Source organism: Tenrec ecaudatus, chromosome 6, assembly GCF_050624435.1.
Source record: "Tenrec ecaudatus isolate mTenEca1 chromosome 6, mTenEca1.hap1, whole genome shotgun sequence".
NCBI classification, from domain to species: domain Eukaryota; kingdom Metazoa; phylum Chordata; class Mammalia; order Afrosoricida; family Tenrecidae; genus Tenrec; species Tenrec ecaudatus.
This window is the reverse complement of record NC_134535.1, coordinates 91,699,987-91,720,215: the sequence shown is the minus strand read 5'-3', so window position 1 is coordinate 91,720,215 and position 20,229 is coordinate 91,699,987. Positions and strand designations below refer to the sequence as shown.

At 41.2% G+C, this 20,229-nt stretch overlaps 1 protein-coding gene across 1 annotated transcript in view; it reads right to left on the bottom strand.

The window, feature by feature from the left end:
• The window catches only part of ADAMTS20 (ADAM metallopeptidase with thrombospondin type 1 motif 20), a 176,996-nt gene that overhangs the window by 88,883 nt on the left and 67,884 nt on the right, over nucleotides 1–20,229 (bottom strand). The window contains exons 13-22 of the mRNA XM_075551858.1: nucleotides 18,833–19,014; nucleotides 18,605–18,741; nucleotides 17,095–17,212; nucleotides 13,772–13,867; nucleotides 9,990–10,156; nucleotides 9,724–9,853; nucleotides 3,185–3,311; nucleotides 1,415–1,625; nucleotides 896–1,060; nucleotides 52–216 (exon numbers count right to left, since the gene is read on the bottom strand). Of these exons, the coding sequence (XP_075407973.1) occupies nucleotides 52–216; nucleotides 896–1,060; nucleotides 1,415–1,625; nucleotides 3,185–3,311; nucleotides 9,724–9,853; nucleotides 9,990–10,156; nucleotides 13,772–13,867; nucleotides 17,095–17,212; nucleotides 18,605–18,741; nucleotides 18,833–19,014 (1,498 nt within the window). The remainder of the gene's footprint in view (nucleotides 1–51; nucleotides 217–895; nucleotides 1,061–1,414; nucleotides 1,626–3,184; nucleotides 3,312–9,723; nucleotides 9,854–9,989; nucleotides 10,157–13,771; nucleotides 13,868–17,094; nucleotides 17,213–18,604; nucleotides 18,742–18,832; nucleotides 19,015–20,229) is intronic.

Sequence of the window (20,229 nt, the reverse complement as noted above, 5' to 3'; positions counted from 1 at the left end):
GTCACAGCTTGTGTGCTTCTCTGAAAAGCACCCACATCATCAAATACTCACAGAAGTCCATGGGCCTACTTGCCAGGAAGCACATTTACGAAGCTCACATGGTTGCAGAGACTCAGGTTTGACACCTGGATCACAGAAGCCACTGGACAGTGCATTTTCATTTAGTTGACACCACACCTGCCGCTGTCTTGTTCCTGGTCCACACGTACTGAGGCACTGCAAACACACACCGGATCATTCCTAGCAGTCCTAAAATCCCCAAACCAAAACCACGGCCGTCGGGGCAATACCCACTCACAGTCACCCCCTAGGACAGGTAGAACTGGCCTGGTGGGTTTCCGAAACTAGCTCTGTATGGGCGTAGAAAGCTTTGTCTCTCTCCCGTGGAGCAGAGCGCTGGATGATTCTTAACTGCTGACCTTGTGGTTAACAGCCCAACAGCCACGGCAAAAACGTGAGACAAATCAATACTATGGTAATTAGCATAGTGAAAGGTAGAATGATTTCCCTCATTTCTCCTGAATTCTTCCACAGACACAGGCAGCTTCAGCCGCCCAGAAGCTCTGCTTCCCACTCCTCAGGGCAGAGTCCACTAGATCCAGAGGAGAAGTTTCTGTGAAACTGACCCTAAAATAAGTCGAAGTCTCAGGTGGACACAGAGACCGTGGCCACTGGGTCTGTCTAATGGAAACGAGTGTGCACTGCACACCAGTTACCGTCACTGTTAGCCAGATACTATAAGTAAAACACGACCCATTTTTGATTGCCTTGACAATAGAATTTTTTACATGATCATATAACTTTAAATACTTTTTCATTATGAAAAAAATTTGCATTGTAAAAGTTTCCCACACAAACAGCATAGCAATTCCAGGCCTTGTGCAGTTCGTGTTACCTCACTCCATTCACTAGTAGCCCAACGAGGACAGGGAAAGTCATTGCAACTCTCTAGTATCGCCCGGGGAAGCGCCTGGCATTCTTGGTCCGCAAGACGATGGCCAAAATGATTCATACAGTAAGATTGTCGAGACCTTTCACCTCGTCCACAACTTCTGGAGCACTGGTTAAAAAGAACAAAGAGAAAGCAAAAATAGCAAATGGACAAAATGCCTCATTTTTGCTAATATATATTTTTTTAAAACCCAACAAACCAAACCCAATATTATCAAGTTGGTTATGACTCATAGTGACCCTATAGGACAGAGTAGAACTGCCCCTGTGGGTTTTGGAAACTGTCTCTCTTTATGTGAGCAGAAAGCCTCATTTTTCTCCAAGAGAGCTGCTGGTGGGTTTGAACTGCTGACTTTCCAGTTAGCAGTCTAATGTGTAATCCAGAGCTCCTTCCAACACATATTGCAAAGTACTGTAAATTAGGAAGAGGGGGCCATTTCCTTGAGTAATAAATGATTTGTACCTGGGACCATTCTGAATAATGCCACCTCTTTAGGTGACAGGCACCATGGCAGGATTCTCGGGTGGGAGGTTTAGATTGGTCACCACAGAAGTGGCCATCTACTGGAACAGTCTGCCCCTCATGAATGGAATACTTCATGCACTGAACATCCAAAGACCTATGTCCTTGACCACAGTGGGATGAGCACTCACTTTTGCCAATGATGTGCCACCTAGAAAGATATACAACATCAAGAGGGATGCCAATTAACTGAAGTAACAGTGATGGGCAAGTGACCTGCAAATATTAGATAGGACATTCAATGATAAATGAAAAGCTCTATGAAATCATACAGCTCCAGGCTTTTATTTTATTAGTAAGAAAATGGGGTGCAGAGGAGTTGTCTAGCCCAGTGGGATACCAACTTAACTAGCCCCCCCCCACTCTGCCTCAGAACTCTCACTTTTTCCTCCAAATAAACATAAGAGAGTGAGGCTCTGGTTAAAAACGAAGGTTGTAGGTCAATATCATAGTCATCAGCCTCACTGTGGCACTTGGTGGCAGTTTTGGAGGGATGCCTAAGGAACCTGCAGCTTGCCTCAACATCGTGGAAAGCAATTGCTTTAAACCAAAACTACCCAATCACACAGAGGCAGATTTAGAACCGAGTCTGTCTGACGCCCCATCGAGTATTCTTTCCCTAGATAGCTCCTTTATAGTACGTGGATTAATGATCAAAATGTCTGGGAATCTACCTACATCAATAAAGATGAAGTCTTCAATAGTCAGTCACTAGTTTTCATAAAGCAAATCACACTTTCTCACTAGTCTACATAAACTTAGACAAGTTTAAGGGACTACATTTTAGCCAAATTAAACAAATTATGGGTTATCAATCAATCAATCAATCCTACACTGTGTGCCCTGTGAAATTCTGGTCTAAGAAAGCATAGAACCCAAGAAGTTCATTTCCATTGCCAGTGGCCACACAAGGATTCTATGATGCCTCATTCCGCTGCAGTGCGGTCATGTGACGTGTGCAGGCAGCTCTATCACCAGGTTCTTGCTATGCTCGTGTGTCCCGATGACCTTAAACAACCTAGAAAATATGTACAAGTTCTCATTCTCGTGGTGCAAAAGAGGTTCTGAGGGTCTCTGCGAGGTAAGTTCCCCTTGGTGCAATGCCAACAAATGAGGAACGGGTTCTGTCCTTAGTTTCGCCCCAGCACCAGTCATGGGGGCACCACGAGGGACACTTAAGCTACAAATGCACAGGTCCCTGCCATGGTCTAACGTTAGGTCTGATCATACAATGCCAACTGTTCCAAGTTCATTCACTCATTGCTCGAATGGAAGTTACAGAACCATTCTAAAAATTGTATTGGTTTAGAGTGTGGCTTAAAACTGTAAATTTTCATATTAGAGTCTACCTATATTTATTCTACAGAAAAAGATCAATAAATTACTGATTCACCAGGAATCAGTGAGCCTGAATTTTCTCATAGAAGGGCATCAAATGGACATTACTTTTTTTAAAGTCTCCTCTGCGCCAGGCACTGCATAAGATGTTTCACACAGCACGTCCCCTATGGTTTATGACCTGCCTTCTCTATACACAGTAGCTGCAACAACGGCCTTAAACAAAGCAGCAATTGCGAGGCTGGCGCAGGACCAAGCAGTGTTTTCTTCTATTGCAAAGAGGATCCCTCTGAATTGGAACAGATTCACCCACACGTGACAAAAACAGTAAACATTACCCTTCGGTCACCTTAGACACGATTTCCCTTTTACCTTAGTTCACAATCCGTATTGCACCTTTCAGTCACAAACGAAGGGAGAGGTAAATGCTCACATCTCTGCTCAGACACTCGCACACGATCGCTCTGACGAACACAAAGAATGGCTCTTCTGTGAAGACCTGGGCCAAAGTCAATCGACAATTACAAAGAAGAAGGATAAAAGGAAAGTGACATGAATAGATACTCTATAGTACTTAATTGTGCTAATAACCTCAAGGATTTAGCTAAGCAAGCACGCCCCCCCACACAACCCAATAAAGCATCCAAAACATACCAGCACATTAATCTAGTCAGAGATGACTTTTCATAAAATCAAAAGGCTGTCCTGAACCCTGAAAGACTGAGGAGGCCTAAGGAAGGTGGGAAAAAGTAGAGTATAAGGAAATTCATTGTAACTGGGTGGGTGATTGTTGGTAAATGTGGTTAGGAATAATTCTGATCTATGGTGCTTGGTATTATTGCTCCTTATTATTTTCTTTTCCTTTCCCTGTGCAGGAGCCCTGATAGTACAGTGGTTATGCATTGGGCTCGTAATTGCAAAGTTGGTAGTTTGAAACCACCAGCCACTCTGAGGCAGAGAGGCAGGGCTTTCTACTCCTAGTAAGAATCATCGTCCTGGAAAATCCCGGGGACAGTTCTGTCCTGTCCTATACATTCGCTATGAGTTGGCATCAACCTGATAGCAGTGGGTTTAGGTGGTTTGCTTTTATCTTGGGGTCCCTGTGTGTTCTCACTTGCTACAACTCTAAATACCCATGTACTATACTTCCTGCAGGACGCATACAGTTCTTTCCCCCATTGACAATAGGCTTTTTAACATGACAGGCTTATATCCACTGACTAGATGGGATGTTAGCGATTTCTGTGCCAAAGATAAACTTTAAAAGACTTCTACCACCTCTTTTTCCCTGTATATCCTCTGCCACCAGGTCAGCATTCTCCAAATTGGGTCGGATCTTCCATCTTGAAGCCATGAATGCAAAATCCAGAGACGCAGACCCCAATCTAGAGTCGAAAACCAAACCAACCCACCGCCACTGGGTCAACCCTGACTCCGGGCATGCCTACAGGACCGAGCGGCATGACTCGATGAGGTTTCGGAAGCCATATCTATTTATAGGAACAGACAGCCTCGACTTTCTCCTATGGAGCAGGTAGTGGGTTTGAACCAGTCACCCTGAGATTAGCAGTGCAATGCTTAACCCACTGCCTCACCAGCACACCATCAGTTAAAAGCTGAAATATCGTATGAGTGAGAAAGGAAACTGTTGTTCAAAGCCAGGGGTGAGCAGACTTTTGAGACAGGGGAGCCAATCCTGTCCCTTGAAACAATTTAAAAATTATTTGAGTCATAAATATATTTTTTACCAGTATCGGAATAATATGGCTCATGAGTTGCAGTTTGCCGACCCCTGTTCGAAGGCATTGAGATTCGGCATTTTTCTGCAGCACAGCCACAGCGAAGGTAAACTCAGAGAACCGGTTGCCAAGGCCCAGAGTCCCTTGAAGTTTACGATTTCATCAACAGTGGGACTGAAACGGAGCGAAAGCACGAGTCAGATTTCTGTTTGATCTCATTTCAACTTGGAAATTTCCAGCTACCGAAACAGCTCTACCCAGTCCCAAATGTTCTCTGAAATACCTGGAAAGAATGTTTTTTTAAGGCATAAACCTAAAGAACAAAGAGAATAAGAAAGGAAACACAGCGGGCAAGAAAAAGGAATTCTGAATATCAAACGTCAATGGAAAGCAGAAACCTAACCCAGTGACGGAGGAACGGAAACAAGAAACAAACCGCTGGCTGGTGCCACTGGATCCCAGAAGACACCGGAAAACACCGGGCCTCTGATGGGGCGAGTGTGTGCAAGACAGACCGGAGACACGGAGAGTTGACTGGAAAGTGCTTCTGAAGGTCATGAGACCTCTGTCTCCTGGTCTTGAGCAGCTTTGTCCAGCGCAAATACAGTATGTGTCATGCATGTGATTTTAATAACACTTCTTCTTACTCCTCACCATCCAAAACAAGATGATGTTAGCATGCCATCAATATAAAAATACTTACATGTTCTTTCTGTAATGCTTTTATAAAAATTCTTTTTTATTTGAAAATCTCCCAAGTCCCAAATGGCTCACACTGATAGCCCCTTTAGCTGCCTGGGTACCCGGGGCTCATGGAGACCACAGCGGGCAGTGCACGATGGAGGTGAAAAAGCTGAGGATTAAGTCAAAGTCCCCACAGTCTATAATGAGATCCCATCCCACTGGGCGCGCCAACATGTTCGCTCCATGCCACCTTACAGTGTCCCCCCCGTCCGCCCTGCCCATCAGGAAATGGGGGATTCTTCTCTGGGGGACTGCTCAGACCAAGAAAAACGTTAAAGTAATGATGACGTTCGATGTGGCTCTCCAAAGGGCTTGTGAAATGACCAAGGAAGGACTTAATGACTCTATTACAGAGGACAGATTGCCTTGGCTGACCCACACTGAGCCTCGGTCAGTATTTTAACATGTGCTAAAGAGGAGCAAACAGCAAAGGATCAGGAGCCATTTTCGGAAAGCTTCTAACACAAAAAGCCCAGTAAGCGGAAACAAAATCCCTAGCAGATGAAAGGAAGAAACAGAAGAAAGCAGAAAAATGTTGGCTGAAATCCTCAGACATTAAAGGAAATATTCCCTCTATGAAATAAAAGCAAGATATAATGAAGAGGAACCTTCAGAGAAGGATGTCATTGAGTAAACAATTAAGTCATTAGTTTAAGGGGCCAAATGTCCACATAGCACCAGTTTCAGAAAGACAGAACAGGAAAAATAATGTGCAGAAATTGACCAAAGTGATAATGCAATAAAATGTCTCAAAGTAAAGAATCCAGAATCTATGTTTCCAAATCGGATGGCATTCAAAATACCTAGTAAAATAGATGGGGTTGGGGCTTGGGGAGTGGTGGACAAAAGAGAGAGAGAGAGAGAGAGAGAGAGAAGGAAGCTCTCATATCAGACTTTTTAGATGACCAGAATAAAAGAGAGGGTCCACAAAACTTGAAGAATAGAAAACAATATGTACAAGTGCAGGGAATTGGAATTTGCTACAAGGTAGGGAAAAAATGCTTTCAGAATTCTAAGGGAAAATGTTCTTCTACTTTAGAATTTCATACCAGCTAAACTATCAAAGAACTATGAAAACATAATACCATTTTCCAGACATGAAATATTTCAAAAAGCTACCTTCCAGGAAACTACTGAAGTATAGGTTTCACCTAGTGAAGCAAGTAAAGCATAAAGAAAACCAAATCGTTGGCAATGAAGCATGGTAGTAGGGCAGGAGGAAGGTCAAGGGAGATGGAGGAAAGAGCTAGGAGTCAAAGGGCATTCATGGAGGTCTAGACAAAGACATGTACATGCAAATATATATAGGAGGTTGGGGAAATAGATCTTTGTGTCTATATTTATAGGTCAAGTATTAAGGTGGCGGAAGGACCTTGGGCCTCTACTCAAACACTCCCTCTATGCATGAATACCTTCTTTTATTAAATTGGAACTCTATGATGCTCACTCTCCCGACACAACAGCTGGAGCCAAAATGGGTGAACAAGTAAATGTGGTGAAGAAAGCTGATGGTGCCCGGCTATCAAAAGAGATAGTGACTGGGGTCTTAAAGGCTTGAAGATAAACAAGCGGCCATCTAGCTCAGAAGCAACAAAGTCCACATGGAAGAACACACCAGCCTGTGTGATCGAGTGGTCCCAAAGGGATCAGTTAGCAGGCATCAAAGAACAAAAAATCATATCATTGACTGCACACCTCCATGATAGGATCGCTGAAGACAAATGGGTGCATAAGCAAATGTGGTGAAGAAAGCTGATGGTGCCCGGCTATCAAAAGAGATAGTGTCTGGGGTCTTAAAGGCTTGAAGGTGAACAAGCGGCCATCTGGCTCAGAAACAAATAAGCCCACATGGAAGAAGCACACCGGCCAGTGCGATCACGAGGTGCCCAAGGGACCAGATATAAGGCATCATGCAAAAAAAAAAAAAAAGATATAAGTGTGTGTATGTATGTGTATTTATGTGTATATGTATATATGTATGTGTATATATATATTATATTAAATGAAGGGGGAAGTGCAGAGTGGAGACCCAAGGCCCAAGTGTCAGCCAATGGAGATCCCCTCATAGAGGGGCTTAGGAGAGGAGATGGGTTAATTAGGGTGTGAGGTAGTATCGATGAAGAACACAGCTTTCCCCCAGATCCTGGATGCTTCCTCCCCCCAACTACCATGATCCGAATTCTACCTTGCAGGGCTGGATAGGACAGAGGCTGTACACTGGTACATATGAGGGTTGGAGATACAGGGAATCCAGGGTGGATGATACCTCCAGGACCAAGGGTGTGAGGGACGATGCTGGGAGAGTGGAGGGTGAGTGGGTTGGAAAGGGGGAACTGATTACAAGGATCCACATGTGACCTCTTCCCTGGGAGAGGGACAGCAGAGAAGGGGGGAAGGGAGACCCCGAATAGGGCAAGATATGACAAAATAACGAGGTATAAATTACCAAGGGCATATGAGGGAGGGGGGAAAAGGGAGGGGGGGGGAAAGAGGACCTGATGCAAGGGGCTTAAGTGAAGAGCAAATGCCTTGAGAATGATTGGGGCAGGGAATGTATGGATGTGCTTTATGCAGTTGATGTATGTATATGTATGGATTGTGGTAAGAGTTGTTGGAGTCCCTAATAAAATGTAAAAGAAGAAAAAAAAAAGAAAAAGAAAAAGAAAACCAAATCGTAAGATTTAGGACACAGGGAATCAAATGCCGAAGAAAGGCACAGAGAACCCCCACAATGATTAAGGAAACCTGACGATAAAACCATCCGAACGGCCCAGAAAGCGGCATCAACAAATCAGGGCGAGAGAATAAGGAGTCTAGCAGTGCTGCTTCCAAGGGAGAAAAATGAGATCGAATGATTAAACCAATGAGTTTGAAAATATTAAGACAAAACCTATAGCCCTGACAAAAAGATTGGAGATAATGCAAATCTTTAGGTAGACTGAAAACCAAGCAAACAAACACAACGGAAGGACGTTAGCTTGAGAGAAAACAAACAAACAAAAAAACCGGTCACACCAAAGGGAAGATGATCCTAATAAAGCGTTCGGCGATGAAGTGATTACAGATGTTCTTACCTTCTTGCCCTGGACTGTTGAAGAGCTCACCCCGGACATCCCCCCCGCCCGTGAAGACGACCTTGGGGTCTTGTCATTCTTCACTTCTCTAGGGTCCCTTCCCGCCTTCCTTGCTTCGTTTTCTGTTTCCTTAGCGCCCTTTCCGTCACACCACACCTGCTTCCCTAATCCATACGCAGGCGCTGGCCCTAGCTGGTAACTTCAATTCTCTTCGGCGAATGGATGCACCTCAGCGTCACCTCCTCCTCCCGCGTTCCCACAGTTCATGTTTCCTAACTTGGGGTTTTTGCCACTCCTCCCTGCTTCATCTACCACAGTCTCCCTCCACTGAGATGTTGCCCAACGGTCATGGTGGAGCAGCTCCCACATAACCATCCTGGGCTCTGCTAACCTGAGGCAGCGACCAAGTCTCTGCCTGCTCCTGCCCGGGGCGAGGCAGTTCTGTTGGGATCCTGGCACCAGTTGCGTTACTACCCTTCCCATCTCCCCCTCCGCGGGTCCTGCCTCTGCCGCCTGTGTGCTCTCTTAGGCGCGTCTCCGAGCCGGCTGACCTTGCTCCTGCCTGGCCCCCAGCTCTAAGTCAGCACCTCCCCACCGGGAGGAACCGTGCTTCCGTCCGTAAGTCAAGCCCCGCATCCTCAGCTCCGATCGCCTCACAAGTTGCTCCCTCGGCGTTTCAGTGGCCTTCTCTGCACTCATTTTTTGTTTGTTTCTTGTACAGTTTTGCATCTGCTCAAGGCTCTTGATTCACGAGACATTAAAATTTCAAAGCAGAACCAGTGTTTTGCTTTCTTTTGCAGGTTTTTTTTTTGTATTTGATAATCTAAAACCAAGAAGTCCCTCAAGGAGGCTTTGTGAATTGGACATACATGACATATGACTACACAATCAAGTATCTCTAATTGCAGATTACACAAAACTCTAGTCTTTCCATTTGCTCTCTCTGCTGCAAATCTTGATTTTCCACTTCCCGTGTTTCTTTCGTGCTACGCTCGTTCGTACCATCAGTACAAATATCATTCCTCGTGGTCAGGGAAGGGGAAAAAAGGATAGAAGCACGTGACGACCTCAACACAGAGTGTGTGGGGCAGTGGGCCAGAGAACAGCATGCGTGTGGGAGAAACCCCTGAGCCTGTGAGGGGGGGAATGGAGGTGCGGTGACAGAGTGCTGGAAGTGGTAGAGAGAACTGGCGAACATAGGAAGCAGGAAGAGGAAAGGGACTAAAAGGCCGGGAAATGGATGTATGTATGGGTGTGTACAGTACAGAAATCCTCTAGGCCACTCGACTCAAAGGTTCTTAAAATGATGCACGCATGCACTCTCTGCTGCTTCCTTTCCTCAGTCCCACAGTACCTTGACACATTTTGGTACAGTCTTGCCATGGCCCATACGGATCCCACGTGAACACTTCGCTTGCCCCTTCAATAGGGATGTTGAAGGAGTAATGTACATCTGGGTTGTGTAAATTGCCTACACACAAAACCTGAATAAAAATACGAATGATACGTAAGAGCCCTATTTTTCAAAGGCGCGTCTATATCTTTAATAATAAATGCCACACACTTCCCCATCACAGTTCACTGATAAGGTCAGCCCATCGGTGGTGACTGGAAACGTACCTGCAACACAAGTTCCTCTTCCAGGCGATCAGTGCTATTTAGTCTCTCAACTGTGTGGCTTGAACCGCTGTATTCAAAAATAGCTCCGTGGATGCTGATCTCTTTTTTGGCCTTACTTACAAAAAAATGTCCGTTCAAAAGAAATGTCCCTTGAGTGTTTGATAGTGCTGCAAAGAAATAAAATGTTAATCTTGAAATCTAAAGCCAGTCAACGTGACAGAAGGATCCCTACTTGACTGAATTCAAATTTGTTTCTGAAATGAAATAATGTCGGTGTACATCAATGTGCCTAAAAGAAAACAAAACAGTTTTACTGTTATGTGGCGACTAACTCCTAAGAAAGAGGACTTCGGGATGTCAGTCAAAAAGACTGGAATAAACGCACGCGATTGTTTCTACCTGTAAAGTGCTGGCCTGTGGGTTAGCCACAAAGTGCTTACCACTGAGCAAGCAGGGCTTTTGTGGATGCTAATGTATACCTATAAAACGTATGTGTGTACGTTTGTGTTAAGTGTGCATAAGTGTATATATACTCATGCATTTACATAGACACTGTTTTACACACACACCTCCAAAGAGAAAACCCATGCAGCTGTTGGTGAGTAGATTTTCACGCACGGTGACCCCTTGGGTTGCAGAACAGAACTGTGCTTGTGAATTTTTCAGAGCTAGTTGGCAGATCTTTCTTCTAAAGTGCCTCTGGGCAGATGTGAACCCACCTCTATCAGTCAGTCATTAAGTGTTCACTCTTTATGTATACTGACAACCTGCCTGCATAAAACAACTAGGACTGGCACTAGAACAATGGGTCTAAATTCACATTGTTCCAGTAAACTGCCAGATAATCTTGGCACAAGACTAGCTCAGTTTGCGAAACTGCAACATGGAAAATAGTAAATGCTTGTACCTCACAGACTTCATTCATATCAGGATCAAATGTGAAAAATATGTTGACTTTTTAAGGCACTGTGGTATTTATTTTTAATTTTTAAATGAATGAAGCCCCTTTTATACTTCACACTAATAAAAGTTTCATATTAATAAAATTTTTTGTTTGCTTTGCTTATATTATACCTAATAATTTTTCAGTGGGATATTGTTGAAAACATTTGTTTGACATTCCAGGTAGTCCCAACTCAAAGCATACAAGCTAATTTACAGCTAAATTTCAGAATAAATTTTCAAATTCCATCTCACTGCCATTGAGTAGATTCTGACTCGTTGTGACCCTTTGGGACAGAAGAGAGCGATCCCTGTGGGTTTCCAAGGCTGTAAATGTTCTCCCCTCGGAGTGGTTGGGAGTTTCGAACTGCTGACCTTGCAGTTAACAGTTCAATGCATAAAAGAAATATTTAAAGGATTATGGTGCTGGCGAAGAATACTGAGAATACCAGGAATGGTCAAAAGAACAAGCAAATATGTCTTGGAAGAAGTACAGCCAGAATGCTCCTTAGAGGCTAGGAGGGTGAGACTTAGGTATTTTGGACGTGTACTTTGGACATATGGTGAGGAGAGACCAGTCCCTGAAGATGAACATCATGCTTGGTAAAGTAGAGAGGCAGTGGGAAAGTAGAGGGCCCCTCAACAAGATGGATCGATGCAATCAGCTGAAATTTAAGGACAACTGTGAGGATGAAGCAGGACCGGGCAGTCTTCCCTTCTATTCTACATAGGGTTGCTAAGAGTTGTATGGTAATTACATAATTTCATGTCAACTTGATATATAAAACTATATATGGAGTCTAGCCTGTCAATCAGGTCACACACTGCGTGATGGTACCTCCTTTGGGAGTGGTCCTGGGAACTTTCTCCCTCTCTCTCTCTCTCTCTCTCTCTCCTTCTACCTTCCTATTGGTGAGCCACGCGAAGACCTGACAGAGCCATCTGATGCTTCCACTGCCACTGGATCCACACGTCTTTTCGCCCCTGGCCTGTCATCTTCCTCCATTTGGCCCCATTGGCTGTGTCTCCGTGGCTCTGAGGAAGGGCCTGATGGAAAGGATCGGACTTACGCAGGGATGTTTTCCTGATACATAAAACTTCTTGACAAAAAGCTCTTTCCAACACATTAATGCATGTCTCTGGATTTGTTTCTCAAGTCAACCCGGCCGAACACAAGTTGGAATTGTCTTAATGGTTCCTGATAACAAACGCTTATAAAAAATAAACTTTGATGTATTTGTGACCCTGTAGGACAGATGGCTCCCAGTAGACCCCCAAAGGCCCTTGAGTCAGAATCTATTTGATGGCAGAGAGTATTTCCTGCACCTGTGAAGGAGTTCTGCTGGCACAGTGGGTTAGAATAGGGCTGCTAACCGCAAGGTCAGCTTACCACATGGTTAAAGCCACCAGGTTCTCCATGGGAGTAAGTGGAGGCAGTCTACCTGCCCAGACACTGACAGCCTTGGAAACCAGTTGTATTTTGTTCTATAAGTTCACTGGGAGTCAAAGTGAGTCAGTGGAAACGCATTCAATGTGAACTGTCACGACGACCATGACACGGAACTTAATGAAGAAAGAATCTATTTGTATGATGACTTTATAAAATATAAACTCCTGTAAAATATGCATATTATCGAACTGAGTGGGCAGACTTTCTTTAAAACTATTGGTTAAAGCTAAACTAAGGGAAATTAAACCTTGCTATGGAAAATTACTCTGTTGTTAGAGTGGCCAAAGACAAGCTCAAATATATATTTTGCTATGTTATTTACTTTGCTCAAGTCAAGTTATACACTTTGATATCTGTAGTTCTCTCATAAACTATATTGATTTTTTTTACTTTGAACAAAACCAATTGGCTATTTCAGAAAGATATAAAATCTACATTTATAACCTAACAGAGACATGCTTTTTTAATTTATAGCATTCACATATATGTAAGTACCTAAATGTAAGTAAATTTATATTCTGAACAAAGAACTGTAATTAAATGTACAAAGATAGAAAATCAAAATATTTACATTTGATCTCAGACTACAAAACATATATCCTGAGACACAGTACTCATTACAGATCTGAATTCCCAACTATAAGCATTGATTACTTGGGCTAGTATTTCCCATGTCCCAAGATTATTCATGTCACTAATGTTATGAAGCAGGTACTTTCCCAGCAAGAAGTCCATTATCTTCCAGCCAGCTTGGTGAATTCTGAATCAGGAACTATTAAAGTATTTCTCACAAAGAAGGGAAGTACTTATACAGCAGTATTTTAATCTGAAAACAAATGTCTAATAATAAAAAAATGAAGTTTATATTCTAGAATTGGTTAAAGGGCAACATACTGTAATTACATTCATTCACATCTAAAACTATGAAACCAGACTCTCCTCTCTTCCTTTCTATAACACAAGATTTTAAAAGACACATTCTATTTGAACAGTTTGCTACATTTTAGCTCATTTGAATAATTTTTAAAAGACCCCAAACAGTTAAGATTTGAGTTTTACAAAAGATGGATTTTGTTCTAAGTTGTAAACATGAACCATTAAATGAAGAGAATCGTTGGTTCCCTAAAATACTCTTCTGGCAAAAATGGAAAGCAAATTTACTTTTCAGAATTTAGCTCACATTTTTTTCTTTTTAAAAAAATAGAATATATTTTGTATAGCTCAAGAAGAACACATGGAAAGAGAGTCAACTAGCCTGAGCTTAAATGAAGTGACATGGCATATTTGCTCCCGGAGCTATTCTCGATGACCAAGAACGCACATCAGTCACAGACCTCCACGGAAGTGTACAGGAACCACGTACGGACTGCTGTTTACTAGAAATATTTACCAAGGTAATTGTCATCTTCTGGTTGTCCAGAGTAGCTGTGCTGAAGAATGTCAATGTTTGTTGCTCCAGCGGGAATCTTCACTACAACGTTATAACCTGGAATATAATTTTATACATGCTGAATTTCATAAAGAGCAAAGAGTCAGAAATTTTTTAAAAAGTGACTAGCATGGTCAGACTTAATCGTATAATACATATGTTAGAGTGTTTATTCCTTTGACACAATGCAGCCACACAAATTACTAAGAACCTGGGGGGTAGGGGGGTGTTGTGGACCCATAGTTGTTGTCTAAAAACAAATTGAAATTGGAATTATTAAGTACAACCTTTCTTTATTTGTTCTTACTTGTCAACCTCTTAATCACAGAATGGAACTGAAGTTAATATTTTAGCTCCTTAGATACTTACTTGATGTGTTCATGTTTAAATTGCACTATTTAAAAAATAGTTTTGATATCTATTCAATGGGGGGAAAAAAGATTCGAAGCTCTTCATAAATTTGGTATAAAGCAAAAACTAAATGGCTGTTGCCATGAATGTGGGACATGGAGACAAGATGCCAGCAAAACGCAAGTTAATGAGAAGCAGTGAATCTCAAGTTTTTGGACTGTAGTTTAAGCAAGTGTCCCAGAACTGTCCCTAAATATTTCTATTGCTTTTTAAAACCCACAAACAACCTCATCAGTGGAAAAGTAGTTGAAACACGATGACTGGAAATAATATTTATATTTTATGAAACCCAAATCAGCAGAACTCGCATGAATCAACAAGTGAGGAAGCACTACACCAATTACATATTAGGTGAGTGATAGTCTTCCCAACATGAGAAGCACTCCTATTGCACAGTTGTCCAAATACTTTCAGGTTTTAAATAAAAAATCATAATATTATTCTAAGTGTCTTATATCCCTTTCTTAGGCTTTCCTTCCATGTAATAAATTAGTAAAACATATGGTAATTTTCCCAGTACACAAATTTTGGTAAATATGTAACGAACTTAAAAATAGGACATTTAAGAAAGCTTTAAACCTGTAAACCTGATATATTACCTTGCATTTTTCTAATACAGACGTATTTCATTTCAAGGCTGTATAATTTAAATACAAAGTGATATATACATAATATTTGTTTTAAGTTATCAGTCTGTAACAAAATTATAATTTCTCTGGAAAATATTATTACTACTTATACTATATTTATACCCTTGCTATATTTTATTTTTCCAAGAAAGCAAGACTGGAGCATTGCAAAGGTGAAAAGATGAAGGTTACCACCAGGGGGCAGAGATGTGATAAACGCTATTCAGATCCTGCAAATGAATGGACCGTCATTTTCCATTTGCAGATTAATTAAATCATAATGCAACTCGGAAAATTAAATAAATCAGGCAGGACCTGGTTTCACACAAGACCCATTGCTAAGCGTGTCTTTAAGCAGAATGTGTCGCTGAGAAAGCATAGATGCATGCAGTTCTTGTTTAGTCTTATTTTAGCACAAGACAAGGCTGTAAACCTTTTCGGTGATTTCAAAGTTACACCTGCAGTAAATGATGGTGACTGTGAGGAAGGCCTGGTTACGAGAAGGGGCTGTTTAATCTTTTCAAAGCAAGGGCAAGTTCACATGACATGAAAGGGTAGGTCAGAGTTGTCCTTTGTTCAGACACTCGAGCACCTGTTGGCAGAGCGGAGACAGCAGTGGAGTGCTGACCGACCGCAAGGTCAGCAGTTTGAATGTTGCAGTTGCTCTGTGGGAGGACAATTATGTTTCAGGCTTCCATGAAGATTTGTGCACTTGTAAACCCCAAATGGGCAGTTTTACTCTGTCCGACCCACTCGCTATGAGTCCAAATCAGTGCATTTGATTTGGTTTCGATTTGATCCCCTCACACGAGGGCTATCTGCATTTGATTCTAATGTTGGGATTTATACAAGAAAAAGAAAAGGTTTTTCAGTGAGTATAGACAGGCTTTGATCAAAGTGGTTCACCAGCCTTAAGAAGATTTGACCGTTTGGCTCTCATAAAATAAGGAACCATTAGAAAATTAACATATCCAATCAGTTAAGAACTAAGTTTCATAGTCATCATCATGATAGGAAATAGACTGTTTATGATCAGGAACATACACATTTTGCATTTTAAATGATGGCAATTTAAGTGAAGCCACGTGCTAGCTTAAACAAGGTTGCTCATGTGCACATTATTGATAGTTGAAGATTATCAAACTCTCCACCATCCAGCCAATTGTGACCCATAGGTCGTACCTACAGGTGAGAGGAGAACTCCTTTGCATTTCTAAGACTGTAAACCTCTTGGAGAGAAAACAACTTCATCTTTCTCTTACAGATTGGCTGCTTGGTTTGAACCACTGACCTCAAAGTACGTAACCTAACCCTTAGCCCACCATAAGCAGTAGGGTTCCATGAAGGTGTGTGTGTATTTTTTTAAGGTTTTCCTAGGATGTTTTAGAATGGCAAATATCTTACTTTTTAGAGCAATTTTGAGAGGGGAATAAAACCCCAGGCCAAATAGCAATTGCAACTGTAATCTAGATAGCCTATTGCCACTGACTTCCTCTCACAGGAGATGAGTAGAACTGCCCCATGGGCTTCCCCAAACTGTACTCTTCCTGCAAGCTGACTGTCAATCTTTTTCCTGTGGAACCACTGGTGGGTTTGAACGGCTGACCATTTGGTGAACAGCCAAGATCTTCATGGCTAAGCCACCAAGACTCCTTGGGATCCAGGTCCTAAATACCTAGAAATTAAAGGTTGAGATAATTCCCAAATAACATTTAAGTTCATGGTTTTATCCTTCATCTTCAATGAACATTCTAAAACATATAATTAATCATAAGAAACATAAGGACAGATCAAGGCATAAAGAGTTGTGGTTTAAATGATAACAAAAAAATTGAAAGCAAGTTCCCTGGAAATGCATAGTATATCGATTTTAGATTACGGGAACATCCGTAAAATCACTTCATTTAATTGGTGGTTCTTTTCAAACATCTCTACCAAATAGCAGTTCATTTATTCTAGGTACCTAATTCTTTATAGGAATCTGACTTACCTTGACAGGTGAATCAATATTAGATCTGGTATAAGATGTATATTTTTTATGTTTAGAAGAATGTTCATATAAAATGATTTTCATTAAGATATATCTATATATATCACAACAATTTACTGAATTTGTTCTGATTAGTGACAGCAATTATTTTAGTCATGGAGTATAAAGAAAAATTACTTTAATAATTTGCTTGGACTATGTGTGTAGATTAGACAAAACTTCATCATTAGGTGGAATCAATGGGAAACTATTACCATAATGCGCACTGCTGAAGACACCTGTCACGGTCCTGCAGGAAGAATTATCTCCACCGCACACTCCACATTTGTCTCTCCTGGTCTTGGAGTTCAGCACGTGATCGCAGCCCGCTTGCTTCAAAGACAGCAATTACAGCCACTATGATAAAGCTGACTCACTGTAAGCACCGTTCTTTCACGTTTACAAAGCTGTTTTCACAAGAACTCTTTCGATTAATAAGAGGGTCAATATTACTGGATGTTTAAAGAATATTATCTGTTGATCTCACGGAATAGCAATATTTTCATGCATCTGTACACATGATCTAAAAAAAAATTCTCAAAGGGCTATGCACATGTCTTTGCTGTCAGAATCACATGGAGTGGCACTTAAAATAGCAGAGTCCTAGCTTTTCAGCATCACATTCCTTAGCGACGAAACCTAGTCATCTCTATTACGATGACCAGCGCCAGCATTTGAGAGCCATCCTGCAAAGGAGTGGAGGATGAGTGTCTCAGCAGCCAATCTGAAGAGCTTACTCCACAAAGCTGTCTCTCCTGATTCATGAATTAGCCCATGACTTTTAACCCCTAAGAACAAACTGACTGCATCTGAAAGAAACCTTTTTATTGCTCTCAAATTAATATCCACACAATAAGCTGTATATATGAAAAGAAAGAATGAACAAATGAATGAAAGTGAGAGAAAATGATTTGTCCCAGTCATTCAGAGCATAAATGCCGTGCCTCTCAATGTCCTCAGTACAGCAGGCTTACAAAGGTTTCTTTAAACACAGTATGTGCAGAAGGATAAGAAAATTGTGTCTCATAAAATTTATTTTTCTCATCTTTTGTTTATTCATTTTTTCCTAATTCTTCCAGTTCCTCTGGATTTTTAAAAAAATCATTTCATTGGGGGCACATGCAATTCTTATCACAATCATACATACATCGATTGGGTTAGGCACTTTTGTACATTCATTGCTCTGTTAATTCATTTTTTAGTTTTTACATAATTAATTTTTTCTAATGAACATTAATTTATTTACAAATATAATCATCCTGCCCTGATAGTCCATTGTTCCTCCCTTTTGAATCTCTTCAGTTCCTAATATTTAGTTTGCATTAGTTTTATTGAGCTATAATGAACACGGCATAAAATATTTTACATGCAAAGTATGTATCAGCAATGTTTATGCTTGTGTATAAAATGAAAAGGTCTCTTCCTTGAAGTAACTGGCAGGTTTGAACTGCTGACCTTGTGGTTAGCAGTTCAGTGGGTAGCCCACTATGCCATCCCTGCTCCTTTTAATCTCTCTTAATTCTGAGTATCATACCAACAACAAGCCTCCTTTGATATGACTGGTCTATGTGTGACTCTTGGCAACAGATGGCCTCCTGGCGTTGGTCCCGGGGCGGTGCTTCCAGGAAGAACAGGAAAGCATCCGCAATGACGCTACTAGAACTCACAAGAAATGGAGTAACAGGTGCTTGGGGAACCTGTAGACTCAACTTGGCGTTCACTTACCCGGCACAAGCCTTGAACACAGATGTCATTTGTTCCATTTCCGCACGGAGTGCCATCCACAACCTTATCTTTTAGCTGGTAGAAGTTAGGGGTTCCAGCCACCCGACAATAGAGCTTACAGCGGTCTTTTATGGCAACTGTAAAATCATCCAAAGTTTCCTTTGTCACGATAAAAGCGAGGTGGACACACAGAAATCTTTGCATCGAACAAACGCGATCAGTACTTACTCCCACTGTACTTCGGAAGCCAGCGCACGTTGTGGGAAAGACCACTGAAGTTGAAGTGTTTCCCATCAAAATCAGAGCACTGCTTCTCTCGAAAGTCTGGCTGGCCTTTTGGACAGGAATCAGTATTACATGACCGAAATTTCATCCTGCGGCCCACACAGTACCTTCCTCCGTTTCTTGGCCTAGTCAAATTCATTACATTTTAAAGCACATCAGTACAATATTATTCCTACCATTTACTTCTAAAACTGTTCCACTCTTTTACGAGATCTGGAAAAAACACTCAGATCCCGCTGACACCTTGTTTTTGTTTTGTTTTTTTAACAAAAGCATGTAACAAAGTTAGGAGATAATGCTATGGCTGACAAACAAAATAGATTCACCCTCGGGTACACAAGGAGCCCAGGAGGGTGGGCGTGGCATCTTAGTCTGGAGAAGATGTATTTGGAGGGGCATCCAGTCCAGAACTTCAGAAAAGGACTTGCTAATTTTCTGGGAGAAACACGTAAAATAGTTCAGTATAAGAGAACATAATTAAGACGGAATCACATAAACTAGATAAGTAAGTAGATAGATAGGTGACAGATACAGACATAGGCAGAAATGGATAGAGACAGATGAAGATGTAGATATATATACACAAATTTCATATAGATCTTATCACTCAGTTTATAGAGCTTTGTCGTATCAATCTGTCTCTGCTTCAACTAATGCTAAAAAGAAAAAGTCTTTTATCAAAAAAAATTTAATATAAGTACGTCTGGCATTATTTAGCTATTCTAAAATTCCCATGAAGTCAGATTTAGTTTAGATTTCCATTTAAAATGTTTATAAATAAGATTTTAAGTACTTAAGGAGTATCATATTGCTCACCAACTTACATGCTACTTGACTAACAGAAACTATTTTAAAATCTTATGGAATCTCAAAGCCATTTAAAAGAGTTTGATGAAGACGAGATATGCTGCAGTACTTTTTCAGCTTAAGAAAATTATGGCTCTGAGTGCCATCACGGGAGGCAGCAAAAGAAAATATGGCACATGTAATTATCCAAAATAGTCTGAATGCCTCAAAGAATCCAATTTAAAGGAAATATTATCTATGTGTCTTTTGTGTGCAGGAAACCCAAAATTCTGCTGAAAAGAACCAGGAACTCTAAATAGAGACATAGATACTGTCATACACATTGGGTAATATTTCTCAAATATTGATTAAATGAGAAAACAAAAAAGATATATCCACGGGATGTGTTTCCATTTCTTTGTTTACACACAGTACAAGGTGGTCATGCTATGAAATAATGAAGTATCTACTGAAAATTAAAAGCTATTGCAATATAAACCTTTGATTTTTTTAAAGATCGAAACTACCAAGACATAATGTGGCTTAAAGTATTC